The sequence below is a fragment of the Macaca nemestrina genome, chromosome 12, assembly GCF_043159975.1.
Source record: "Macaca nemestrina isolate mMacNem1 chromosome 12, mMacNem.hap1, whole genome shotgun sequence".
In the NCBI taxonomy this organism is placed as follows: Eukaryota; Metazoa; Chordata; class Mammalia; order Primates; family Cercopithecidae; genus Macaca; species Macaca nemestrina.
Window position 1 is genome coordinate 34,901,360 of NC_092136.1, and position 27,329 is coordinate 34,928,688.

The 27,329-nt window shown below is 39.7% G+C and overlaps 1 protein-coding gene across 9 annotated transcripts in view; it reads left to right on the top strand.

Moving 5' to 3' along the window:
• The window catches only part of LOC105471482 (metallophosphoesterase domain containing 2), a 204,548-nt gene that overhangs the window by 36,572 nt on the left and 140,647 nt on the right, over positions 1 to 27,329 (top strand). For 7 of the 9 annotated variants that reach the window (XM_011723960.3, XM_011723957.2, XM_011723961.2 and 4 more), the window contains one exon: positions 15,021 to 15,202. In XM_011723960.3, coding sequence (XP_011722262.1) covers positions 15,021 to 15,202 — 182 coding nt within the window. Of the gene's footprint in view, positions 1 to 4,001; positions 4,161 to 15,020; positions 15,203 to 27,329 lie in introns of those variants that run through there. The other 2 variants (XM_024789605.2, XM_024789606.2) reach the window with 2 other exon arrangements.

The window sequence follows — 27,329 nt, forward strand, 5'->3', positions numbered from 1 at the left end:
TCTTATTGCATTTTTTCCCCAGGCTATGCTTTCTGGTTAGTAAAGTGTCCCAGACAGGCCTGGCTCAGGTTTTACTCTTTCACTCTGGAGTGAGAGGAGAATGGAAATAGCTCATTTCTTCAGCGGTGCAAGCCGTGGAAACATCAAAGGTGTGTGTGAACTTGTCCATACCATTCAGGCCAAGTGCTTATAAAAATTATCTGCTTCCTAAATTGCCACCAGTGGTCTGCGAAGTTTTGCTTTGGTAAACTCCCATCAAAATTCCTGACTATTCTCACATCCCCTCTGCAGGGCCATAATGGGAGTACTGAAGGGCCTTGGCTCTGGAAGCAAACATTTAAGAGTCAGGGCAAACAAAGAAAAATTATATTCTAGTCCCGCTGCACTCATTGAAATGGGTTCAAGATACTCAATGTGTTTCCTAATATAGATAACATGCTACAGCAGGGGTGGAAAAGACACAATGATTTCTTTGGAACTAGGAGCTGGTTTGTTGTTGGGGATTATAAATCTTTTCACTGACTATTTCTCAGGCCACCATTCACCCTAGATTCCTACAGGAATCACGTTGCCTCCACGGAACAGCCACAGCCCCAGCGCTAATCAAATTTAATCTATCAGCCAGGACTGCTTCCCTACAATGGACACTGGGGGGGCATTGCCCGTTAAAATACTGAGTCATTAGCACTGTCTTGAAAACAAATCTGAAGGCTTGATAGGTGCTACTATCTTATTATTATTTTTAAAAAGCAATTGATATGGGAGTGGGAAGAGGGGCTGATTTGAACTTAACATGCCCCCTTGGCCACCCCTCCCCAAAAGATGATTTAAAAACAGGCAGTGAGCCAGAGAATTTTCAAGGCTAACTTTCTCACATGGAAGAGAAAAATTATTGCAGTGCCCTTTAGCTAAGTACACTCACTTCAGCCTTTATCGATGGCGGCCGTCACGTGTGTACCTCTTCATAAGGAAGAGAGCTTGAAACAATCACAGGGCAGAACCTCCAGAGGCTAGAGCTGGGATGAGCTCTAACAGTACGGCACAGGGAGTACCTGTAAGGTTTTTGTTTTTGTTTTTAGGAGAAGGCTTTTTGAGGAAGTAATCTTCCTGCCCAAAATTCAAAGTTAAATCTTTTCTATCTTATCCATCATTGCTCTAACAGAGACAGTTGATGTTCCTGAGTTATAGGAGACTTGCAAGTCTCTACAGTAGGCAACTTTGTAGAACTCGTATGTATAGATAGTGGGCCTTTTACGGTTTAGCATTCACTTGAGTGTATGAAGGAATAAAAAGGAGCAAACAGATGGGATTATGCAAACATGGTGCATTAAGAGTTTTGAGTAAACTTTTAGCAAATGTTGACACAGAACTGAGAATTCTCTGAAGTTTATTCTCCTGTCCAAAGTATCCAAGAAAGCAATTGACTGGAAATAGAGCAGGGGAAATTTTAATGTGAACCATAACAAGACCAATGAAATGTAGAAATGACATATAACCAGGTACAGAAAGAAAGCAGTTATGTCCAGGATAAGAGCAAGGATGTAATTGGCTTTGTGTGTTATTTTCATGTGTGTAGAGGGATGCATATGTGTGCACATTGAATGCAAGCTGTTAAAGTATGTTGTATAAAGTTCGATCTGTCTAAAATGTGGTTTGCACTTTGAACCCATATTTTTTTGTTGCTTATAAAGTTTAGAATAAAATAACCACTTATTCCTGAAGGGTATTTGACTTGGTGAGTGGTCACAACTGTAGTCATGATAATTTGGTGTCTAGGTTTTTATGTAAATTGGTACCTGGATAATGTATTCCTATTTGGCTTTAGTAATCTTTATACAACTGTGAAGTAGAGAGGTACAAGCTTTAACAAATTTAGAAAAATTCAGGTCACCTGACAAATGCAGTGTCCCCCTGGGAATTACCTTCTTTGTAAATTTGGCACTATGACTCACCTTTGTTGACCCTTTCATGACTCTTTCTTTAATTTATGTTTCTTTTATGTCAAATGACATTACTCCAGTTCTTTGCTTGGTGACCTAACCTTTCAAGTCCCAGGTAAAATGCACCTTCTTTTGTGAAGATCTACCCATTTTTAAATAGAACTAATTTCTTTCATCAATATTTCTCATAGAAGAATCTCAATAATGATGGCTAACACTTACTGAACATTTGATATGCACTGGGCCCTTTACAAGCAATAGTTACTTAAGCTGGGCATGGTGACTAACACCTGTAATCCCAGTGCTTTGAGAGACTAAGGTGGGAGAACCACTTGAGGCCAAGAATTGGAGACCAGCCTGGGCAACATAGCAAGTCCCTGTCTGTACAAAAAATAAGAAAATAAAAATAAGCCGGGTGTAGTGGCACATGCCTGTCGTCCCAGCTACTTGGGAGACTGAGGTGGGAGAATCCCTGGAACCCAGGAGTTCAAGGCTGTGGTGAGCTAGGATCACACCTTTACACTCCAGGCTGGGAGAGAGAGAGACCCCGTCACTTAAGAAAAAAAAAGATAGTTACTTAATTTTTGTGTTGATAGTTAGTCAATCTTATGAGGCAAATACTATTATTATCCCTAGTTTATAGATGAGGTAAATGAGGCTTTGAGAGGTTTAGTAACTTGTCCAGAGTCTCACACATAGGCAGTGGGAGAGCCATGTTCCAAAGCCAGGTCTTGTGAATTCTGTAAGTGACCTCACTGTTTGTTGAAGTGACCTCTTAATCCCTTTATTCTTTCTCACTCTTCCTCCCCAGTTTGTACATAGGTATATATAATTTGTGGTCACATTGATTATAGTTTGGTATGTATGCCCTCCCAAATAAAAACGTGAGGTTCAAGATAGTAAAAATGGCATCTTGGTAACCTCTGCAAAAGAATAATTTTTAAAAAATTGACTTATATACAGATATACAAATGCTTGTCAGAAAATTTACTTAAGTTGTTAATGAATGAGGGAACCAAGAAAGTTGTAACAAATTTGTAGAACCATTAATTTACATGGAATTTAAAAAATGCTGAAATTAATTGCAAATGGATCAAAAGTGGAGGGGAAGTCGATTGAACCTCCACTGGACATAATTTATTTGCATCTGTAGACAAAAATTATTTGCATTGCTTTTCGTTATCTGTAAGTTACAAAGTTATACAATACAAAGAACATAGGCTCATGGTTTAGATAGGCCAGAATCCAAATTCTAACTTCCAAGCTTAATGTTTGACCTTAAGTGAAGTTTTGAGAATTCAGAAAATCACAACACATACCCATACACAAACATCACACAGAAATTTTGAGAAGATTAAAGGTAATAATTTAGAAAAATCCCCTGGCACATAGTAAATACTGCTACATATTAGGGTTGATTGTTAGTAGTAATAAAGCCGCTATCAGTTCTACCTGTAGTTGTTGCTTACTAAATGTTTGTTGAGTGACTAAATCAGGAGTGAACAAACTTTTTCCTGTTGAAAGAGTTCTAGACATGTCACTCCAGTTGTAGCACAACACAGTAGATGGTAGTTCTCTTGGTTAGTGTTTGAAATTACTTAACACTGGAATTGCAGTCAGACCTAGATTTGATTCCCCTCTCAACCACATAATAACTGGGCAATCTTGGGCTAGTCAGCCCATCACGTCTACAACTTGGATATGCCAACTGTTTTGATTTAATTTAATTTAATGTAACTTAATTTAGGAGAGCTAAGTAATTAAACATGAGGCCAAAGTACGTAAGAAAGTGGCAGTTTTTTATTGCAAATATGCACACACTCTCAGGCGAAGTTCTCTGGTCCTCAGGTGTGGGGGGCCAGGGAAGTCGCGCCGGCGCTCTGGGGTGATGTTCTCCGGTCCACAAATGCGGGGGCCGAAGAAGTCACCCCGGCTCCGGCCAGGGGCAGACTTTTATGCCTGGGAGCTGGAAGGGGAGGAGTTCGGGGCGTGTGTGTAGGAGTGGCTTCTTGAATTTTGGTGTCCTCGGCTTGACGTCATTCTGCGCATGCTCAGTTGATTTGGTTCGTCCCCGGGCGCGGGAAAATCTGTGAAGAAGAACCCGGAAACAACAGGGACTGCTCCATCTTGTTCACCTTCCTCCATCTTGTCCCTTTTCCTTCACCCAAACACCAACCCTGTGAAAATCATGAGAAAACTATGAAATACTCTGCCAAGGTAGTAAGTATGCATTTCCAGAGAGGGAAGAAAGTAGTTTTTCATTTGGTTGAGAGGGAACTATGTGATTTTTGTGGCTAAAAAATGAACCAACCATTTCTGCAAGGGATAAAGAGGTAGGGTAAAATAGTTCTTTATTGTTACAAAACCACCTCCAGAGAAACAAATATGAAGTCTAATAATTATTGTACTGGATTAATTTTGAAACGGGGTTGACTATTGACATCATGTTGTCTTACAAATAAGCATTCGTCTTCAAACTCATGTAAATGATGTCCCCTATGTAGTAAAAAATGGTCTTTTTATCTTAGGCATTGATGATTCTTAGAAAGTAAGTTGTCAATTCAACTCAAAATTGGCAAAAAACAATACAGATCATTAAAAGCCAACTAAAATGGCCACACACTTTAAAGAAGGTCCATTAGCCATGCAAATATGAAGTTACCTGCACTTCGGATAAGCACAATTAACTAAACAATGAAGCCCATTAACAACTACTTGTGGGACCTTAAGCTTTGGGAAACTGGGCTTTGATGAGTTGGAAAGGAAGGAAAGACAGAATTTGTTCTCAATTTGGGCTGAATTTTAATACAAAAGAAATCTTGTAGAGTCAGTTAGGGTCAGTTAATGCTCCTGGTAAACGCCACTCCCAACTCTCTTCCCTACAGCTTTAAAAAAACAAGTTCCTGTGTCTGATGGCTCTTAATGTTCTTTCTCCTGGAGTGAGCTAGGTGAAGACATGTTTGAGGCTGGGCAGTGTTTGGAAATAATCCACATTTTGTTCATGATGTTGTAATGATTGATTTTACAACTATGATTTTAAAATAATAGTTTTAAGCATGTCACTATTGTTTTTTCCGAACTTTGGGTTGAATTGATAAACTTACTTTTTAAGAGTCAGTTGTGACCAGGCCCGGTGACTCATGCCTGTAATCCCAGCACTTTGGGAGGCCAAGGCAGGCGGATCACTAGAGGTCAGGAGTTCAAGACCAGCCTGGCCAACATGGCGTGGTGGCAGACGCCTGTAATCCCAGCTACTCGGGAGGCTGAGGCAAAAGAATAGCTTGAACCTGGGAGGTGGAGGTTGCAGTGAGCCGAGATCGTACCACTGCACTCTAGCCTGGGTGACAAGAGCGAGAATCTGTCTTAAAAAAAAAAAAAAAAAACAGTCATGCCTAAAACTATGTGTCCCATTTTAGAACAGAATCTGCTCTTAGATCTCTGTGTGCTGTTTTGTGTAAGAAGAGATTGCAGAAGCTGGAGTAAAGCAGACATTGAGCAGTCACACTGGGGCAGAGTCACCTCCTATTCCTGTACCTTTACCATAATTGATTAATCTGAGTCTCACAGTCTTTGTGTGTCAAATGGGAAGAAGAGCCTGTCGCCATAAGGGCCAAATGAAAATGATCCATGTAAAGTGCCCTGCACAGTGCCTGCCTTCTAAATGAAAACTGCTGCCATTACTCATCATCATCATCATCATCATCATCACTATTACTCTATTCAGCCAAAAAATGATGTTAGTGTCCTGATCAGTGGTATAGCTGGCTATAAGATAGAGCTACGGGAGACTCGGTGTAGGATGTTGTAGTTCATTTTTGACTACTTCCCCAGTTCTTCCTTACAGTAGGCATTTATGTGATTATCATGATGGTTTCTGTTTACGATAACCAACAATTTTCTCTTGCCTTTCCTTCACATTCTCTCCTTTGTATTTTCTTCTCAAATGGATTTGGTTTTATCACAATATGCCTAGATTCTTAGCAATAAATTACAAACCAACCTTTCCTCAAGAATCCCCCCACCTCCCATCCTGTAGGGAGCAACCCCACTTTTCCTAAAATTCAGCTTTCCCTGTGGCCCTCTGTTCCTCTTACTGGGTAGAGGGAGAAAGATGTTTTCCATGCCCTCCAGGTTCAAGCCCCATAGTCTGGTTCCCTGAGGTTCAGACCCTAATCCTGTTGGCCTTTCAAGTCTTCTGCTGCTCACTGTCATAGTGACTTTGCTTCTGCCATGCTTGTTTATTCACAAGTCCCTGAACATGCTAAGTGCTTTCACACCACTCTTAGTAGTTCTCTAGATGCCCTTCTTCCTGAGTTTCCAAGTCTTGTGCTTATTTTAATTCCACCTGAGGTCCCAGCTTCAGGCCACTCTCATGCCTCTTTTTTTCTGAGCTCCTAATAGTACCAATCCTTTGTCTCATGCATTTGAAATCGACATACTATCTTGTGTTCTGTGCCCACTGCAGTGTTACCTGTCCTTCTTCCTAGCCCATAGGCAGTGCTGGATATTTTTTCCTTTACTCCATAGCACCTCAAACATTCTTAATTATAACACTTAGCACATTATTTCATAAATCACCTATTTATATATCACATGGACCATCTCAGACTTGCTGGTAGCTGTCTCTCCAGCAAACTAGTACAGTTTGTGGCCCATAAAAGGTGCTCAATAAATGCTTGTGAAATGACTAGATGACAGAGCACTTGCCAGGCATGTTCATAAGCATTTGTTGAACAGTAAATTGGCAGAATCCTTGAGGGAATCATCTTTATTGCTTCTTTGTCTTCCTTATACTTAAGAGTACCTGGTACACAGGTAGGTGCTTAAGACATAGTTATTGATCTACTGCCAGATCAACATACTGTGTGGAATAATGGGCACTCAGTACAGTATCACATGCCTTTTTTTCTCAAATGCAAGGCCATTACCCAGAATTTTAAGCTGATTAACGTGATTGCCATGTTAGAAGGGAGGGAAACGTTTAACCCTGGACAATACATCTCCAGTGGGATATTTATGACCCAGCGATATGTCATCTGAGAGGTTTCAGTGGCTGACACAGTAGTTAGCCTGATGGACATAAAAACACCTCAGATGGCACTAGGAGAAGGACCATGAATTCATATTGCATGCAGTGCTCAAAGAATTAAATTGTTACCACTTAACATTCATTGAATGTCGGCACTGTACTTTTGTAAGAGGAAAAAATAGAGGAGACACACTCCGTGCAGTGGGCTTTGTTAGCTATAATTAGTTGGTGATAGAACAGTGTTGATACAGCAGTTCAGCAGTTAAAGGAAAGCAGTGCCTGTGGTACAAATGTGAATATATTTATACATCTGGTTCTGTTCTGCTTACTGTGTTTCAGCACCATTACTGTTCTGGGACATGACGGCTAAACTAAGATAATTTTACCAGCTCATAGTTAAAAAAACAAAAAACAAAAAATAAGAACAATGCCGTTTATGGAATGCCTTAGTTCAATCACATATCCTGTCATTTTTGTTTTGTTGTTATAACTGGAATTCTGGCTTCTTTGTTCTCTTTTGGAATAGATACACCTAGAAGCTCAGTCTATAGTCATAAATTGCAATTTCACTTCTCTTTATGTGAAGTCTTGCTAATTCTGATTATATGTGGATAGATCTGGATGACATTTATCTTTGCATTGTCTGGGAAAGCATAAAATAAAATTGCAAAGAGAAGGAACATGCTTGAAGTGACTTCAGAACCTGAATTGTTTCTGGTCTTTCATCAGTAAGTAGTGGTGTATAAACTGTGTGGCTAATCATGGAACTTTGGGGTCATTTGGTCTTGCCCCTCTTTTCACACTCGAGGGACAGAGGCTAGAAGAGGGGAAGTGACTTGCCCAGGGTCACACAGTTTATTGATGATATACGTAGTAAGAGCACAAAAGCCACTGGATTCCACAGCCAGGGCTCTTTCTAATGAGACTCATCAGTCTACTGAAGTAGTCATTCTGAAGAGACCTGTATGTGGAAGCAAAATCCATATGTACATGTGACGTGAGATCCTTGAGAATGAGGAACCTTTATATCTTTATCAGTATTTTAAAAATCAGACTTCTGTATTGTTCACTCCCTGTAATATCCTTTTTTTTTTTTTTTTTTTCATTTAGGAGACTTTTGTTTGTTTGTTTGTTTTGTTTTGGTAAACTTAGGAGACTTATTTAGTTTAGGAGAATTCGTTACTTCACTTCCATGTAAATTATCCATGACTGGATACTGGATAGAGAGCACTGAAACTTGGATATTTTTGACAACTAGTTCCAATAATTTTGGACAGTCTCTCTAGATATTAACATTTGCCAGAGTTAGGTGATTGATTTGCCAGTAGTTTGTCATTTTTAAAATTATTTTTATTCTCCAAGTGCAGGTATATTGTAGCTTGCAAAATTAAGTGGGTGGAAAGATAAGCGAATTGAAAGTTAGAAAATCTGAGTTCTGCTTATGGCTCAGATTCTTAAGGGTAAAATGAGTCAATTTAAACCAGATCAGTGTTTATCAAAGCATGGACTATGTATCATTAGTATTAATAAACAAGACATTTTAGAGAAGACACACCTTAAACAAAAATTGAATACTTATATGTTTATTTTATTTTATTTTTATTTTTATTTTTTAAGGTGGTCTTGCTCTGTTACCCAGGCTGGAGTGCAGTGGCACAATCTCAGCTCGCGCAGCCTTGACCTCCTGGGCTCAAGCAATCCTCTTACCAAGTAGCTGGAACTACAGGCATGTACCACCATGCCTGGCTAATTTTTTTTTTTTTTTTTGTATTTTTGGTAGAGATGGGGTCTCTCCATGTTGCCCAGGCTGACCTCGAACTCCTGAGCTCAAGCAATCCACCCATGTCAGCCTCCCAAACTGCTGGGATTACAGACGTGAGCTACCACACCTGGCTTGTGTTTATTTTAATGTGTAGTAGAAAAGTAAAACCATCGTATCTGATTGATGTCTTCAAAAATGCTGTTTTTCAGGGCAAAACTAAAAAATATTTGTGTAAAAATTATTAGGCACTTAACAAAAATTAAGGACTAGTACAAGTGAATAAGGCAAAGACTATGAAGATGATCCTCAAAGAAGTGGAACACAGGATCAGATCATCTCTAAGGTCCTTTAAATGTAAAAATTCTGTAATTCTGGTAACTTAAACCTGTTATTTATTTGTTCATTGTTGTACTGGCAGGTTTTACCTGTCTTTATCAAATAGTATGTCCAGGTCGGATGATAGAACGTCACAAATATAAGTTTAGCATTCATGCTATCTAAATTTTCTGGGTAAAAAGGAAAGCCTTGATATCACATTGGAAACATTTTAGAGATAAAGTCAGTGGGCTGGGCACTGTGGCTCACGCCTGTAATCCTAACACTTTGGGAGGCCAAGGCAGGTGGATCCCCTGAGGTCAGGAGTTTGAGACCACCCTGGCCAACATGGGTGAAACTTTGTCTCTATAAAAATACCAAAATTAGCCAGGCGTGGTGGCACATGCCTGTAGTCCTAGTTACTTGAGAGGCTGAGGCAGGAGACTTGCTTGAACCCGGGAGGCGGAGATTGCAGTGAGGTGAGATTATGCCACTGTACTTGAGTTTGGGCAATAGAGCAAGACTCCATCTCGAAAAAAAAAAAAAAAAAAAGAAGTCAATGGAATCAATAAGCACAGCATCAGGGTTTTAAAGTGGAATGGGGGTTACTAAACCTGTTTAAATCCCTTTAAAATGCTTTGTTAAGGACACAGTTCTATTCTCTCACTGAATTATAGGTTGATTGTATACACACAGGTTATACTGCACACATGATCTAAAGAAGAAATCCATCTCACAGCAAACCACATGACAGCTTTTCTGAAGATCTACCAATGAGGTTTGCAATACTGTATTCATTTGTTATTGGAAAAAAATAACAAATATGCCCGGAAGAGGAATCAGAATGGAAACCATAATATTATCATACTTTTTTGTGTGTAAAAAAACCCTAATACGTCAAGACTGAACAAACAAGAATGGTTTATTTGTTTGAATATGCAGTGAGATATGTAAGCATTTGATGATCAAGCTTCAAGAACAAGATTTGAGGCTTGGCACAAAACTTGGAGAGTTAATTGGAAAATGGTTTAAGATGATAGCTCAGGCCTCCTCTAGAAAAATCTGCCAGTTTGTTCAGCACTGCCACCTCCCCATGGCCTGGACTAGCATCTGTCTTTGATGAACAGCTCATTGGTCCATGAATTCACACAGACCATGAATTCTGACACTACAAAGGGAGGGATTCTCCCCAATGAAATTGTATCTGGGAGGAAATCACCTAAATTCTGAGGACATTAGACATCAGGAAAAATGGAAGAAACTGTAGCTACTCAACTAGAGTGGAGATGATTTCAGGGGATTATAATAGATTGTTTGCAAATAGTTGAAGAACTGTCCAGTGGAAAAGGGATTGGGTTCTTATTTTCTTGTTATTTCAGAGTGCAGAACTAGGATTAAGAAGGAGGGACAGGCAGGAAACAAATATGTTAAAGACCATAGATTCTACTCCCAGTATATGCTGGATGTTGTGTATGTGATTTCTTTTAATTCTCACAAAGTCCCTGAGTGGTAGATGTTATTATCTCCCTACAACAGAAAAAGAGATGGGGATCAGGGAAGTTAAATGATACTACTACTAATAGCAGTAAAAATACTATTAGTTACTAGTAAAAAAAAAAAAAAAAACTAACATTTATTGGGTATCTACTTCATGTCAGACACATTCTAAATGCTTTGAGTACATTATCGTTTTTTATTCTCGTAACAGTCTTAGGAGATATGTACTATATTTATATCCGTTTTACTGATGAGGGAATCAAGGCACAAGGGTTGAGCCATTTGCTTGGTGTTGTATGTTAATAAGTTGTGGAGTGGATTTCAGAGCCAGGCAGTCTAGCTCTGCAGCCAAACGTCTTTCACCCTTACGCTATTCTGCTACTCTATTTTTGGAGCATTTGTTGTGTGTCAAATGCTGTACTTGATAGTTTGTATCCTCATAGCAACATAGAAAATTAGGCATTATTATTCCCATTTTACAGATGAAAAAAGTGAAGCTTAAAGAAATCAAGGAAGTTGCCCAAAGCCAATGACTGAGCTAAAATTGTTACTCAGTCTTCAGGTTCCAGGCCAAGGTCTTTGGACCATGCTCAGCTTTCTCAGAGGTATAGAATCTGAAACAGAAACTTTCTAACAAGTAAAGCTATCAAAAACTAGGTTGGATTGCACAGGGGGAGGACAGAGCTCTCCTTCTCTGGAAACCTCAGAATGAAAATTGAGGCCAGGTGGGGTGGCTCGTGCCTGTAATCTCCGCACTTTGGGAGGCTGAGGTGGGAAGATTACTTGAACCCAGGAGTTCAAGACTAGCCCAGGAAATATAACAAGACCTCATCTGTACTACTACCAATAACAAGAAAAATAAGCTGGGTATGGTTGCCTATGCCCATAATCGCAGCTACTCTGGAAACTGTAGTGGGAGGATGGCTTGAGCCTGGGAGGTGGAGGCTGCAGTAGGCTATGATTGCACCACTGCACTCCAGCCTAGGTGATACAGCGAGATCCTGTCTCAAAACAAACAAACAACAAACACACAACCAACAAAACAAACACAAAACATTATGTCATCTAGAGGGAAGGGATAGAGGAGATTCAGGCGTCATGTAAAACATTGAACCACATGCCCCATAAGATTTTGTCCTGCTCTGGGATTTATGCTGCTGTGTTTTTTACTCATCTTCCCATGTCACCTTGTTGTCCCCCAGGTGTACTCAAACATATGTGCAAATATCACTCTAATATTTGAATCTGGCTCTGGGGTTTAGATTGCCTTGGTAAGATACTCGCTTGCTAGGATATTTGACATGATGCCTTAGGGGAAATATTAGGTCATTTGAGAACTCAGCAGCATAAACACTAAGTGGTAAAGTTGTAAGCTAAGGATGAAAATAAAGTGTGAGGGCCTTCACACAACGTGAACAGATAGGATCTTCCAATAGCAGTCAGGGTCTCCCTCAGATGTACTTTTATAGTGAAAATGTTTGGCTGTCTTAACTTTTTGAGGTGTTATCAAATCCCCAATTTGGGAGGAGTAGCTTCCTGAGGGTGGTCTCAGTTTTAATTATCTCCACTGGAATTTGCCCACTCTGCTAGAGGTCTTATTTTCAACTCTGAATGCCTGTGGGTGGACATGTCTTCTTCCTATGAGCTCCAGGTGATATTTGTCGTACCACCTAGCAGAGTGGCTTTGGCGTGTTGCACTGCCTTGTCTCCTGAAACCATCTCTTACTTTGTACTTGGTCCTATGGATAACAAAGATTCTCAGTGCCTCTGGGTCAGGATAGCTATATAAAGTCTGCATCTTTATACGTCTCACTTCCCCCATCCCTGCCTTGAATCAGTCTTCTGTGCATTCTCCCTAATGTCTGCAAATTGTTTCTCTTTGATGGCATCATGGTGGTGGTGTAGATGTGCGAGCCTTCTTTGCTTACCTTGCTGTCTACTTTGGACTCACAACTGAGAAGAAACACTGTTTCAGCTCAAAGCTGAGAAGAAACACTTTTCCCCTTTTTACTGTCCCCTCTACTCTACTGTTCCTTGGCCTTTGATGTTTAAATGTTTCTCTGAAGGAGGTGGGAGGTGGAGAAAGAAGTTGAAGCGATTCAGAAATTGCCTAGTGTTCCCCATAATGTCAGAAAATTTATTGCCCAGTATGGAGGCAAGATGGGGAACCAATTATGTACCATGTGATGATTGGCTACTCTAAAGTGGGTAGATTCGTAGAACAGGGACCTATTTACAACAGGAGGTTTACATCTGTGCTACTTTCAGTCTAATTCAAAATAATGACAATGATGTCTCTCTGATAAGCGGAGATGGCCTCCCAGAGGATTTTGATGCAGTAGCTGGGTCTGTAGCTTAGCTGAATTACAGAAAAGAAGAAATGGGTCTGTGTCTATATGTTAGTATTATGATGAAAGCTAGAAAACAAACACTAGAGTAGGTAGATATTACATTTATTCATATATTTAGGGATACAGTGACTGATTTATTAAATTTTCATTCAAATGTTGGTGCATTAAGTATAAATGCAAACAGTCCCATTCTAGTGAGCATTTAACTATTGGGATAAGAATATTACTTACCACTTTTAGAGAGTGACACAGTCAGCCCCAGCAGGGAACAGTCATTCGTTCTCTGGGAAAACTACTTTTGGAAGACAGGAAATGTTGCCAAGATTGTAAGCACCGAGGCTGAGTGTAACTAAGTCTCAGTGATGGAAAGGAAGACATCAAACATTTTTACATCTAAAAAAGCAACATCAGCTATAATGAGAAGGGTTTCCAGGTTACTAATGAGATCACAGTGGATTCGTGAATTTTCTATGTGGTAATAGCATATTAATTTCTAACCTTTCTAACAGGAAAAATCCATTAATTTTTTGCAGAAGTTAAACTTTCTTTTTGGGCTTCCAATTAGCCCCACTGTGATAATCAGTTCACAGTTCCTTCCTGCCTCCTCTCCTCCTTTCTGCCCTTCCTTCTTCTTGCTCCTCTTACTTTCTTTCTTCTCTGACAAAGATAAGAGGAAATAAAAAGTTTAGTCATTGAAGAAATGTGAGACTATCTAGGTTGCACGCTGGTCTGTTCTATTTCCCTCACTGAAATTGTCATTGTTAAAACAGATTGTTTCTTTAAAAAAATAAATAAATAAAGGAAAAGAGAAAACAAATTAAGCAAAGCCTGTAGAGGCAATATGTTTAGGGAGTCTTGTGTGGAGCTTTCAGTGTGTTCTCTGCTGCATGTTAACTATCAAGGGTTGGGGCTGGCATATGAAATATTGTTCCTTATTTAATGTTTCACACTTGAATCTCTGCACTGCATATTTGCTTCTCTTGTGACCTTCTCTTTGCATTTATAACTGCTTCTTTTCACCCATAATCCAAAAGTAAGTGTACATTCCTACAGAGAAATTAAGGAAGCTGTCAGTGTAGAGTTAATATGGTTAAAGCATCCTTAACTCTGCGACAAACCCCTTAAATAATTAAAACTGTATGCTTGAAGAGTCAGATTTGCATTCCTTTACCAAGTTTATTTAGTACACTTTGTTACACTCAATTAAATGAGAATGTTCTGTTTCATTTTCTTTGCTTTGGGTTGATCATTTTGCCTTCTGATTCTTATGCCCTGGTGTAATTTCACAGTGCTTAGGTCTCTAAAACTATACATATATTAATGCATATGTAGATATATACATCTCATTAAAAGGCTTAGTATTTGTACTGAGTAGAATCTTTGCCCAAGACAGCTGAGCATTCCTAGTAACCTCAGGTGTAACTGGGACTGCAGATAATTCATCGCAGTAAAAACGAGTTTGACAAAGTTCTTTTAACATCCAGTGTCTGGGTTTTTTTTTTTTTTTTTTTTAAATTTTTTAAAGCCCTGTTATTTTGGCATCACCTTCCCTCCCTACAGTTTGATTTGTGCATAGCAAAAACGAGAAGATACAGGTGTTGAATGGTTGTGGAAAGGAAATTAAATATAAGTGCTATCTCTCCACATCTCAGTTGGCAGAGCATGTGCAGACTGCTCTCCGTAAATTAGTTCATTGCTTAAGTTATGCATGTTTAAGAAGGAATAAATTAGTTATCCGTTTCCTAATGAGTAGTGGGATCAATTGGAGCATGATGAGAGAGAAATAGCATAATTTTGCTTTCCCAGTTGAGGTTCAATATCCCTAAACTTCACCATTAATCACTCTATCGGTTTCCTGGGTTATTTCAAATCTATACGTAAGATATTCTTTCCTTTTAATTTTCCTACCAGGTAAGTAAGTCTTTTTGAATTTGCCCAGTGGGTTTGTAGATGGGTGATGCTGTCGCCTTTACACCCAGAAGTGTCCTTAATTACAATGGGCCCTTCTGCCTTTGCATCAGTTTGTCTGGGTGCATTCATGAATAATAATAAATATGTATGTGCGATGACAATTTCAAGGGTTCTAATATGTTTAACTGTTATGGGATCTGTTATGTCTACTTTAGGGTCGACCCCATCCCATATGACACTCCAAAACCAGCGGGCCACACGCGGTTTGTCTGCATCTCAGACACACACTCCAGAACAGATGGTATCCAGATGCCTTATGGGGACATCCTTCTCCACACAGGCGATTTCACCGAGCTGGGACTGCCCTCAGAGGTTAAGAAGTTTAATGACTGGTTAGGTAAGGAATGATTGCGTTCTGGCGGCCCCAATTAACCTTTCCCGTCCGAATGTCACTCACTGCGTCCTAATTGAATTAGAGCACTTGGAAGCCAGCTCAGCCATTTCTGGTATGATATGCGGTGGTGTCTAGCTTTAATCCAATTCTGTTAATTAAAGATGAATTTTTAGATATTTAATTTTACTGTGCATCCTTTCAGTGCCTGGCCTTGGCGGCTCTGGGGCAAAGGGATGGAAAGCTTTGAAACCGATCTCATCTCACTCATTCTGCTTTAATGAGGGCATTCATTGGCACACAGGAGACCTAGAATCATATTTTTAATTCATTGGCTCTGCAATCTTTCCCTGATATTATAAGCAAAGATATACAAATGACCTACTAGTAAGAGAACATTTCTAAGAAATGAAGGGGGATATAAAAGTCCTTATATGACACGAAGTTCCTATAGCACAGTGCTGCTTGGGAGCAGATTTCCTAAGTGAAAAGACCCCTGAAAACATGAGATGTATTACTGTAAAGTAAAAACTTAAGATATGAAATTGCCCTGTGTCCTGTAAAAAGGATAATAGCAATATTCTGGGTATTATGGAGGCACCCACAGGTCAGAATTACTGCAAAATGTTGGATCCTGGTTCCTCTTAGCGGAGGGAAAGAAGTGCAAATGTTCTGAGATTTTAGAATCTCTAAAGACAAAAGAATTAGGTAGTAAAGAGCAGACATCACTCTGGGAGCATAGCATCGTCGATAATATGTCAGCCAACAAAAATAACTTGGGAGATTTAGGCAAAAACTTTACAATTTTGTTTTCCATCAAACTAAAGCAGGGTTGGAAAATTTTTTAAATTTTTGATTAAATGATAAGATGTATGTGTTAACAGAAATATGATATTTTAGAATTATAAGCAATAAACTTAACTAATAACATAATTATTTTGATTTTTCATGTGACTTTGCTCATCTATTCACGTTTTATATGGTTGACATCTGAGTACATGTCTGCTCTTTGACTTTTGGCTGTTTTCATTTAACAGTATTTATTGGTAAGACTTAAAATGTTTTTACATAGTTTTCATACTTATTCTTTTTAATAGCAGCATGGCATTCGTATGGTTGGCTATGCTTTTCTTTAATAAGACATCTCTCTAAAAATGACCATTTAAACTGATATCAATTTTTCCTCTGGTAGCTAGCACTGAAATGTGCATTTTTGTTTGTGTATGTTGTTTTGTTCCTCTTGATTTATTTCTTAGGGAAAAATACTATACTTAAGTTGCTAAGTCAAAGGATACGAAATTCTTTATGGTTTTGCTGCATGTCGGCCTCTTGCTTTCCAAGGGCACTGTAGCTGTGTGTTTCACTAGCAGTGAATGAATGTATACATACCAGTTTTACCATGGTCTTGGCAGCATTGGATGTTGGAGCATTTATATTTTGTGTTGTTTTAGTAGGTACTTAATCATGTTATTTCAAATGGTAAGATGTTTTAAATATTATTTAGCATAATCTCGTTTTTACAGATGACACAGAGATGTAGAGATTTTTTCAGTTTCATAGTGGCAGAGTTGGTTCTAAATCCAGATCTTCGCTTCTGTTTTTTTTTTCCTCTACAATAATCTCTTTATTTTAGCAACTTTTATCCATGAACTATTAGCAGTTAAAAATTCTTGTTGGGTAAATTTTGACAATTTTAAACTAGTCTGTGTCAATGGAATTTCAACACAGAAATTATCAAGCTGCGTTGACAATGTTGATTTTTAAAGGAAGACAACAGCACTGTGAGAAGTGTTTATAGAAATGGAGGACAGGTTAGGGCGGGTTATAATCTTGTTTAGCCACTGACCTTGGGCAACTGAGTTAACCTCCCTTTTCCCCTTGGTTTCCCTCTGCAGGACGAAGGATTAATACTACCTGTCTTTCTGGATTGTTGTGTAGATTAATCAGTAAATGATTGCTGCTAGTAAGTTTTTGTGGGCCATTAATAACTGAATGGGGAATGTGCCGAATGAACCATCAACATATATTTAAAGGGTAAAAACAAGAAGAGGCCAGAGGAATTATTTAGTAGATTAGAAGTAAACACTGGGAGATTTTATAAGGGAAAGTACTCCATTAATGGAAATGTGCCGTAACTAAGGAAATACAATGATAAGGAAATAAAATGCCAAGGCACAGCTGCATGGTCAGTTCCTTCTCTTCTCATTTCCCCTATGATCTGGTGAGGCAGGAGGAAGAGGTTTCAGCATGGGGTGCAGAATGTGAGACGACGGAAGGGAGCCCTGGGATATAGTTAGAGGAGTTGGGATCCCATAGAGAAGGCCAAGAATAGCTCACTGTTACCCAGGCAACCTCATGGTGCTCAGAGGGTAAGAGATGGTGTGTGATAACACTCTACCACTTGGCTCAATCAGGACCCTTTCTGAAAGGGTACTTCTAGCAGCAGCTGCCAGGTGGCCTGGCAGAGTGGAGTCAGAGGTCAGATCAATCTAGAGCTTTAGGGCTTTTGCCATAATAGGGCATCCAACTGTCAGTGGGGCATGGGTCTCACAGATTTGGTAGGCATTTAGAGTCCAGTGAATCTCTGATTTCTACCTTTCGACTCTAGTGTAGACTACCCTGATTATTGAAAACAATCTGACTGTCCCCCAAGCTCCTTTATTCTGTGTCTGAGCTAATTTGTTTCTACTACAGGCCAGGCACTCCCTCTATACCTGTAACATCCTTCTGAAGTTGCTAATGTTATCCCCATTTTACCCAAGGTCATTTAGTATGTAAGAAGCTCATAGTGGCTGAGCATCCACCCAGGTTCACTCAGCTAGTAGAATTGGGGCTGTCTGATCCCAAGTGTGAGCCCTTTTCCTTTGTCATTCTGTGGTATTATGACAGGGCTTGTGGCATCTAGAAGCATGAAGATTTGAAGCTTGCACTAGGAAGTGCTGTAGCTTCCGGCAGCTTCCTGTGGAAGTTGAGTAGCTGTTTGACTATGTGCTAATATTGCACATATTTGAAAGATGTGTTTAAGCTCTGCCCATCTTAAATCTCACCCTTGACCTAGCAGCTGCAAGGCCTGGGATTCCCATCATGAGTTCTCTGTTGGTTCAGAGATTATGGTCCCTGGTTAATCTGTACGTATGTCACCTAGCAGGTGTAACAGGTAAAGTTATTAATATGAGTAATTTATCAGATAATTGAGCACAGCTTCATCTTAGGTCATAAGAACATTGAACTCAAACCAGATATCATTACAGGATGGAAAGGGAGTATAACATGTAATGATTATGAGCAACGAGGAAGACCCAGCCAGTTTTGAATTCACTGCCTTTGATAAGTTGCATAAACTCTCGAGCCTTGATTTGCTCATTTCTAAAATGGGCATCATAATGATAATACACCTTACGGTGCTTGTGAGGATGTGCTCTGTGAAAAAGCTCATGCTGTTCTTAGAACAACCCCTGGCCTATATACAACTTTCAACTAGTAGAGTAGAGGAAACCAACAGAGCTAGTGTCATAGAATCCCAAAAGCAGAAGTTAAAAGGAGCTGGCCCTGGGCATTTAAAGAGAGATCCAGAGTGTAAAGAGGGAACACCAAAATGTATAAAAACGAGCCTCCCTTATAACAGTGACACTAACCAGACAGAATGTTAGGACAGGAAGAGACCTTGTAGGCCATGGAGTCCCACTTCCTAATCTGATAGAAGTGGAAACTGAGACTGGAGAGATTGAATGAATTGTCCATGGTTTCTCAGATAATTGATAGCCAAGTTGGGCTAGAATTTGGATGGGGCAGGGTGGGGTGGGTGAACTAACATGTATTAACATGTATTGTCTGTGGGAGGTAAGGTCCAGATGCTGTACCCCTGCATTACATGTGTCATTTCATACAACCCCCACAATAACTTGTGAAGTAGGTATTATTAGCTTCCTTTTAACTCGTGAGGAAACTGAGCCTTGGTGAACTTAACAGTTCAGCGGTGACTTCAGGATTTGAACTTAGTCCATCAGACTCCAAGTCCCAAGTGTATTTCCTTATCAGCTCTATTCCCAGAGTGGGGCTTGAAATCTGTTGGAGGAACCATATCCTGGGTAAAACCATGGTTCTTCGAACAACTGCCTCCTTTTAACACGAGTATTTACATGTACATACGTACAGGGTCTAAGGTGGTTTACTTCCTGCGAAAGCTGTTTTGTGGCACAGCCTCTCTGTGTAAGCTGGCTGATGGAAGAGCATTGTGAGGTGGGGAAGTATTCTCACCATTTGGTGTAGACAATTCCAGTGGCAGTGAATTACAACAAAGCAAATACCTGTAAAGAATTCTACAGATGCAGCCAGTCACGTAAGCTGCAAAGAACAGTCTAAATTATGTTATGACATTAGCATTTCATTGACCAGTCCTGGAAATGAGTAGCTACTGATGGTAGCCTGGAAATATCATCTTTTTGGGCAAGTATTTCCCACTTATGAACACTTGAAATGATCAGGATAGTCTAAAAACTGCAGCTACAACCCCATTGACCCCTTTCCTCCCAAATCTCTGCCATGGATTGGGGAATGAAGCTTAGAATCCCTATATCTGACAGCTGGAGGGAGTGACAGAGCCCCTGTTTTCCATCTCTCCCCAGTCTGGCTAATCAGACATTCCAGTTCCCCATTCGCTCAGACAACCTGTGCCTCTCTCCCCCTGGCTGCTGCCCATAGTGCTGTCTTCAGGGGATCCAGTCCAGGGTCAGAGGGGCAGGTGGCTTCTTATTGCCAAAGATTTATTGCCAGAGTGTATGGAAAGAGGTACAGGTGAATCTTTCTTAAAGAAATACTTTTTAAAGTGATAGTCAGCTCCTATTGTCTCATTAACATTTTAGCTCAGATGTGTTCTAGGTAAGCCATGAATAGGCTTTGGTGGGTTGAACTGGGACCCTGCCACCCAACAGTTAATAACATTTTCCTTCTTATCTTGGCAAAAATGCATACCAATCCCAGACTTGGCTTAAACATAAACTTGTGAACTAGATAAAGTACCTGTCAGTTAAAATGTGATTATTTTTATTGCCTTGAACATCAGTGGCTTCTAATACCACATTCCCTAAAGGTACATTTTGCAAGGCCTCTTACCATGTGTGACCTTCCCGCATGTTGGCCCTGTGTTCCTCCCACCTGTGCTTCTTTGAGATTACTTACTGTTCACTCGATTTCGTCCCTGTTGGGCTTTCATCTTCAGAATGCTTTTGGTAGCCTTCTTGAATATTTGAATATTGCAGTTATGCTCATGGATGCTACACAAATGGTCATTAGAAGATCTCATCGTCTGATTGCACATCCACCTTCTTATTTCTGATTTTCCCTTATGCCCATACTCAGTTTCTTCCCATTCTTCAAATGCAGCATGTCCCTTCACACCTCTTTCCCTTTGCAAACGCTGTTCTCACTTCCTGGAACAACCGTCTCTAGGAGAACTCATCTTTTATTACAGGTTATCTTTCATAATAAGCTACTTTCCTTAACACATCAGTCACCCATCTGTGCATCCCTTCCCATGGCTATGCCATTGTTTACTTGTTTCTCTGCCCCACCAGACAGCAGTGTGCATAATGAGTGCTCTTGGTACGCCTGGTTCTGAATATAGGGCCTGGAACATTGTTGGTGTACACAGATGTTTGTTGAATCATTGAGTGAGTGGATGAACATAAAGGTACAAGATGTTTTTTCCTGCCTGCACCTTTGGCCAAACTTTAGAATTATGTCACACTGTATGTATAGTGCCTAATCCTTCCCTCCCCTTCCTTTTACTTTTATTCTCAAATAACTTATACTATCCCATTGGCTGTTGTTGGTGATTCCTATATATTGTGCAGAAATAAGAAGGGTATATTGTTGCTGTTTGGTTTTCCACTTTATAATTAGAAAGACAGGGTTTTTGGGTGGTCTATTCTTTCAGTCAAAAGTTTATATATAACAATCCGGTCAGTCAAAAATTCCTTTTAACACAGCATCATTGCCATGAACTTTTAATTATGACCTTTCTTTGGTCTGGATTGTCATTTAATAGTTCTGAGCTTCAGTTTCTCCAGCCCTAAAAGGGAGAACAAAAATGCTTCAAGGAAAATCTCAAGAAGAGGGTCATTCATATTTGTAAGAGCATTTTGTTAGACATGGCTGTAACAGAGTGTGACTGTAACCAACATCCCAGATTGCAGATACACAAATCAATTTTTGCCCCTCTCAGAAAACTATATTCCCTTTCTAGTGATCCTGCTATTGGCCCAAAGTTTTGGAGCTGGTGTTTAGGAGAAACCTTCACCGCCTAAGCTATTTATTTTATTCTTGTAATACATGTTATACATGTGCATTCCTTTTAACTTAGAGATAAGTGAAAAGAAGAAAACAAAATTACCTATGAATAGACGTAACTACTGTTAACATTAGTGTGTATTCATATGGAAAGTCTTCTATAGATACACACACATACACACAAGTATCTTTTACCAAAATGTAAGTCTTACAGTAGTATTGTTTTGTAGTCTGTTTTTCATCTTAACAATATATCATGAACCACTTTTCACATCACTGAATGTGGCTAAAATACTTTTTCCCAAGAATACTTTCATTGTAAGATACACACAACATTATACAAATCCAAATATTTGCTGTGTGTAAAGTATAAAATATACATTCCTCCATAATCCTATTTCCAAAGTAATTACTTGCTATTTGGTGTATAGCATTTCAAAAATTTTTCTACTTTCTGTTTCTATGTTTAATAGCCTCAATAGCAGGAAATCTTCACCCATTAAGGGTCTTTGTTAAGGACTTTTAAAATTGATGAAACTCTGCGTGTAACCTTGTAACTTAAAAAAATGAAGAACACATCATGCTCCGTGTCAGCATAGCATTCTGTTGTAGTGATGCACTCTAATTTATTTAGCTAGATCTCTCTTGCTAGATACATAAGGTATTTCCATTCTTTTATTATTCTACTTGCACTGGAGTGATGAACATCCTTCTTGCTCTCTCTTTGCAAACATCCTTAATTATACTCACAGGATACATTCCTAGAAGTAGAATTGTTTCTTCAGATGATGTGTATTTTAAAAAAAGTATGTATTGTCAAATTTCTCTTTATAAAGATTGCAATTTCTCCATGATACTCTCAGTAGTATTTGAGAGTCCATGTCACATATTTTTGAGTAGCCTCAGTGGCAGCAAATCGTCACCCTTTTAAGTGTTTTAAAAGATGATGATAGCTGGATGCTGTGGCACACACCTGTAGTTTGAGCTACTTTGAGGTTGAAGCCTAAGAATCACTTGAGCTCAGGAGTTGGAGACCAACCTGGGCAGCATAGTGAGACCCTGTCTCAATTATAAATAAATAAATAAAGGAAAGACTATAAATGATTTTCTAATTATGAAAGCTCACATGTTCATTGTAAAAACATGTAAATAATGAGGCCAGGCACGGTGGCTCACGCCTGTAATCCCAGCACTTTGGGAGCCAAAGAGGGTGGATCACTTGAGGTCAGGAGTTCGAGACCAGTCTGGGCAACATGGCAAAACCCCGTCTCTACTAAAAAAATACAAAAATTAGCCAGGTGTGGTGGTGTGTGCCTATGAGGTAGGAGAATCACTTGAACCCGGGAGGCAGAGGTTGCAGTGAGCCAAGATTGTGACACTGCACTCCAGCCTGGGCAACAGAGCGAGACTCTGTCTCAAAAAACAAAATGTAAATAATGATACAGAAAAAAATTAAAATTGCCAATATATCCTATACAGTTCACATGTTACTACTGTTAATGGTTGGTGTGTATCCTGTGGTGTAGTAGATGTGCATGCGTGTGTGTGTGTGTGTGTGTGTGTGTATTGTGTATAAAAAGGCAGTGTGGTATCAGGTTGAAAGCATGAGTATTGGATTGAGCCTGCCTGTGTTTAAATCCTGATTTTGCCATTATTAATTCTGTGATCTTCAATGTATTCATTTGTAAAAGGAGACTTATTAATGCTTAGTGTATCCAACCTCTAAGGATTGTTGTGAAGTTAAATAAGATAAAGGACACCCAATGTATACAAATAGTGAAGAGTCAGGAAATATTATTTGCTGCTATGACATTTTCCGAGCATGCTGTGCAGTGATAGCTCTTTCATGCTCTGTTGTTGAGGTTCTGTTACTCCTGGGGAGGGCAGAAATCGGAGAGACATGGGGAGGGGAGAACTCGGAGAAAGTGGCCTTGAAGTCTCTTGCATCATAGTGACCTGCTGGCCTGTGGCCCACTCTGCTTGTGCAACAGAGAAAACAGTGACACAGTGGCCCTACTTGGCCACCAGAAACTTGATGCTGTCCCCTTCCAAGTACCCCCGACCTCTCCTTAGACTCTGATTAACATCTGAACCACACAAGCACGGGGACAGGGCCTCTCCTTTCCCTTTCTCCCCCATTTCGTGTCCTCTCCCCTCCGTTCCCCTCTTTATTCTGATCCACTCTCTCTCCCCTCCAGCATCGCCACCCCTCCTTCCAGAAACCACCCCTGCCCACCCGCTCCTGTCTTAAAATCTCCAGCACCAGGCTTTATTTGCCAGGTTACCAAGGACAGTTTTTAATTTTTTAAAAAAACCTCTTCTACATAATACTTTCCAGTCATGGTTCACACATTTAAGGTTTCTGATTTTTTGAAACAACAAAAAATATTAGGAACTGGAGCTGGTGAACTGGGCAAGGTAGGAGATGCCACTTTAAATAGAAAATAGAGATTGATACCTGGCAACTTTTCTCTAGTAAAGTACCCGGCACTTCCCAAAGAATCACATCAGAAAGGAGTTGAACAGAGCAGCCTCACTGGAATGTTTATGGTCATGCAAGTTTATGATTACCTAATAGTCATATCTAATAAGGAGGTAAAGGTAGGAGGCCTTTTTTTTTTTTTTTTTTTTTGAGATTTAGTCTTGCTCTGTAGCCCAGGCTGGAGTGCAGTGGCACGACCTCAGCTCACTGGAACCTCCTGCGGGTAGGAGGCTTTGGGAAGGGCAGATAAAATAACTCTTCTCATGATTTACAAAGGAGAATATGCCAGAGGGTTCCCTAGAGTCAGGATCTCTGATTCTTACTGTTGAGAGTTTAATACTCAAGTAGTTTCTTAATCTTTAGCTTGTTCACAAAAACAGTACCTAATATGCTGTACTTTTAAGTTTTTGATTCATAATTTGGTTTTCCTAGCAACCATCCTAGAGTTATGATTTATTGAAAGCTTCTCTTTCTAGTTCAAGAAATCCACTTAGGGTCTGTTTTTCTATTTTTTTTTCTTTCCTCTTTTTCATCATCATTGTTGTGCTTGTCATGGTGTGTAATTCTAGGATTTCAGTAGGTGTCTATGAGTTGCCTGTATGTTCTGTCAGGTAGCTGTAACACAGCTTGTTTTGTCTGTGGTAGTACAGGATAAGAGTATTTGCTTACTACAAGTAACAGTTGATTCATGCTTACTATCTGTATGTCTTTCTTTACATTGAATATTTTTTTTTCCTATATGAATTACTTCTTGGTCTAATTTATATAAAAGTGCATCTTTCCAATAAGGATGAAATTAACTTTAAAGTGTAGTTCAATTTTGATAACAGAATTAAGTAAAGTACTTGGGGAAAATAATGAACCAAAACACAGCATGGTTGAATATGCTCAAATAAGTAAGATTGGATTTTGTTCCATTAGAAAGGATCATTAGTGACCTGGGAACAAGATGACTAGGTCTTTTGTGATCCATGTGAACCCAATCCTCTGTGTTATGGGCAGCCATTTTCTTAAATTACATTAATTATTATGCCTTTAATTTATATGACATCTTTCCTCCAAAGGACTCAAAGTACCTTTTGAGTATATTAGATCATTAATGCTTATATTGTTTCAGGGGAGTTGATATGGGCAGATAGTGTTATCTCTGTCTTACTGATGGATGGGTGGAGATCCAGAAAGGTGGAAGGACAGGCTGGGTCACATTGGAGCCACCATGAGAGCTGAAGTCACTGACTTGACTCTGTGTTCCAGCCTTTAATTCTTAAGCTTCCTACTTTCTCCTTTCCTGAAATCTCTCCATCTCCTAAAGAAAAAAAAAAAAACAAAACATAGGTAAGGCATGCATAATTATTACTTCATCACCTTAGCAGAAAAGCCAGGAAAACACTTTCCTGAGAAGGGTGACGTTTTAGGAATTTTACTGTATGAAAATTGTATCACTGTTAAACAAAATAAAAAAGCGGCTCTTTGAAAACAAAAAGTCCTCAACTTTTCCAAACTATCTGGTCCAAGAGGAAACACTGAAGCCCCCTAAATCCTACAGCGGGACCCTTTTGTCCCAGCACATGAAGAGACTTCATCCTCAGAAGATTACTTGTGTATATTCTAAGTGTCTCGTGAGGACCAGGTATTGCTTTGTGGGAGACACTGAGAATGCGGAAGCGAAGTCACTGCATTTAGCATCCAGCCTCTGATTGTCATTTTTTATTTTCCCATTTTGTAAATGAGGCAACTAGAACTCAGTGAGTTCAAAGATCTCACCCAATTTTCCACAGATTTGCCAGTGGGAGGCCTAGGACTGGGGGCTTTGTCTTTCCTTCAGATATGATGCCATTTCTCATCATAGGCTAAGTCTGCCTATCAAAACCTAGGAGATTATTCTAATTATCTGAGATTTTATTGTTAGAATGGAGTGCTGGTTTTATCTTAATCTCTCCCTCTCTTTCCAAATACTTGCATCTAACAGGAGACCAGATATTTTGACATAGATGGTAGAAGGTACACAGACACCTCAAAACCAATAATACCTCAAAGTGAAATATATCTCCTCCAAATATTGCTTGTTCTTTTAAATTCCCCTTTTGACTTACAGTACCATTAATCCAGGTACCTAAACCTCCTGGAACTATGACTACAATTCATTCGTTTTACTTCCTGAGTGTCTTTCTGACCTCTATGGTGCCTAAAAAGACTGCCAAGCCCCAACCTGCCATTCATCTCTCCTGGAATCCCCCAATACTAATAACTAACACTCGTTGATCACCCACTATTGCCTGACCCTGTACCTGCATTAACTCATTTAATCCTCACAACACTCTGAGGCTTGTTGATGCTGTTATCATCATTTTTACTGATGAAGACTTGGTATCTCTTTCTTATGGGCCCTCCCATTGCACTGATATTTTGTGGAATGCATTTTAGGAACGGTGAACAGATGGAATAGAGTCTACTGTGGCATTCAGAGCTCTTCATGAACTGATCCAACCTATCTGTCCACCTTAATTTCCCACCACACTTCTTTCTGGCCTCTCCCTCACTCTTTGGACTTGTGTGTTACTATTTTCTCCCTTGTTCTCTCTCTCTCTTTTTTTCCCCTTTTTTGAGACAGAGTCTCACTCTTGTCGCCCAGGCTGAAGTGCAATGGCACGATCTCAGTTCACTGCAACCTCCGCCTCCCTGACTCAAGCGATTTTCCTGCCTTAGCCTCCCACTGAGTAGCTGGGATTACAGGCGCCGGTCATCACGCTGAGCTAATTTTTGTATTTTTAGTAGAGACGGGGTTTCGTCTCTACGTTGGCCAGGCTGGTCATGAACTCCTGACCTCAGGTGATCCACCCGCCTCAGCTTCCCAAAGTGCTGGGATTACCAGCGTGAGCCACTGTACCCAGCCCCTTGTTCTCTCTTCTTGACCACAGCGACCTTCTGGTCCAAGTTTGTTCCCACCTCGAACCTTTGTACTTAACCATCTCCTCATTCTATCAGTTTCTGCTCAGATGCCACCTGTTTGGTGAAGCCTTCTTATTTTACCTCTTTCTGCATATCCTTCTTTATTGTTAGTTTTCCTGCACTGAATGCTAGCTCTGCGAGGGTCTGGAATTGTTTTGTTTACCATTGCATCCTCTACCTACAACAGTGCCTGACACAAGAGCTGCTCAAAAAATGTGTATTAAGTGAATGAATGAGTGAAAGCATGCATCGTAGAATAGGACACGTGTCTGTCTTGCTCCTTGCAGTTGATGAGATCACAAGCACAGTGCCTTGTGTGTAGTAAATACTGAACTCATTTTTGCTGAATAATGAATGTTGATCCCACTGTCTGCTGCCAATCTTGTTCCATTTCTCTGTGAACTTCTGTTCATT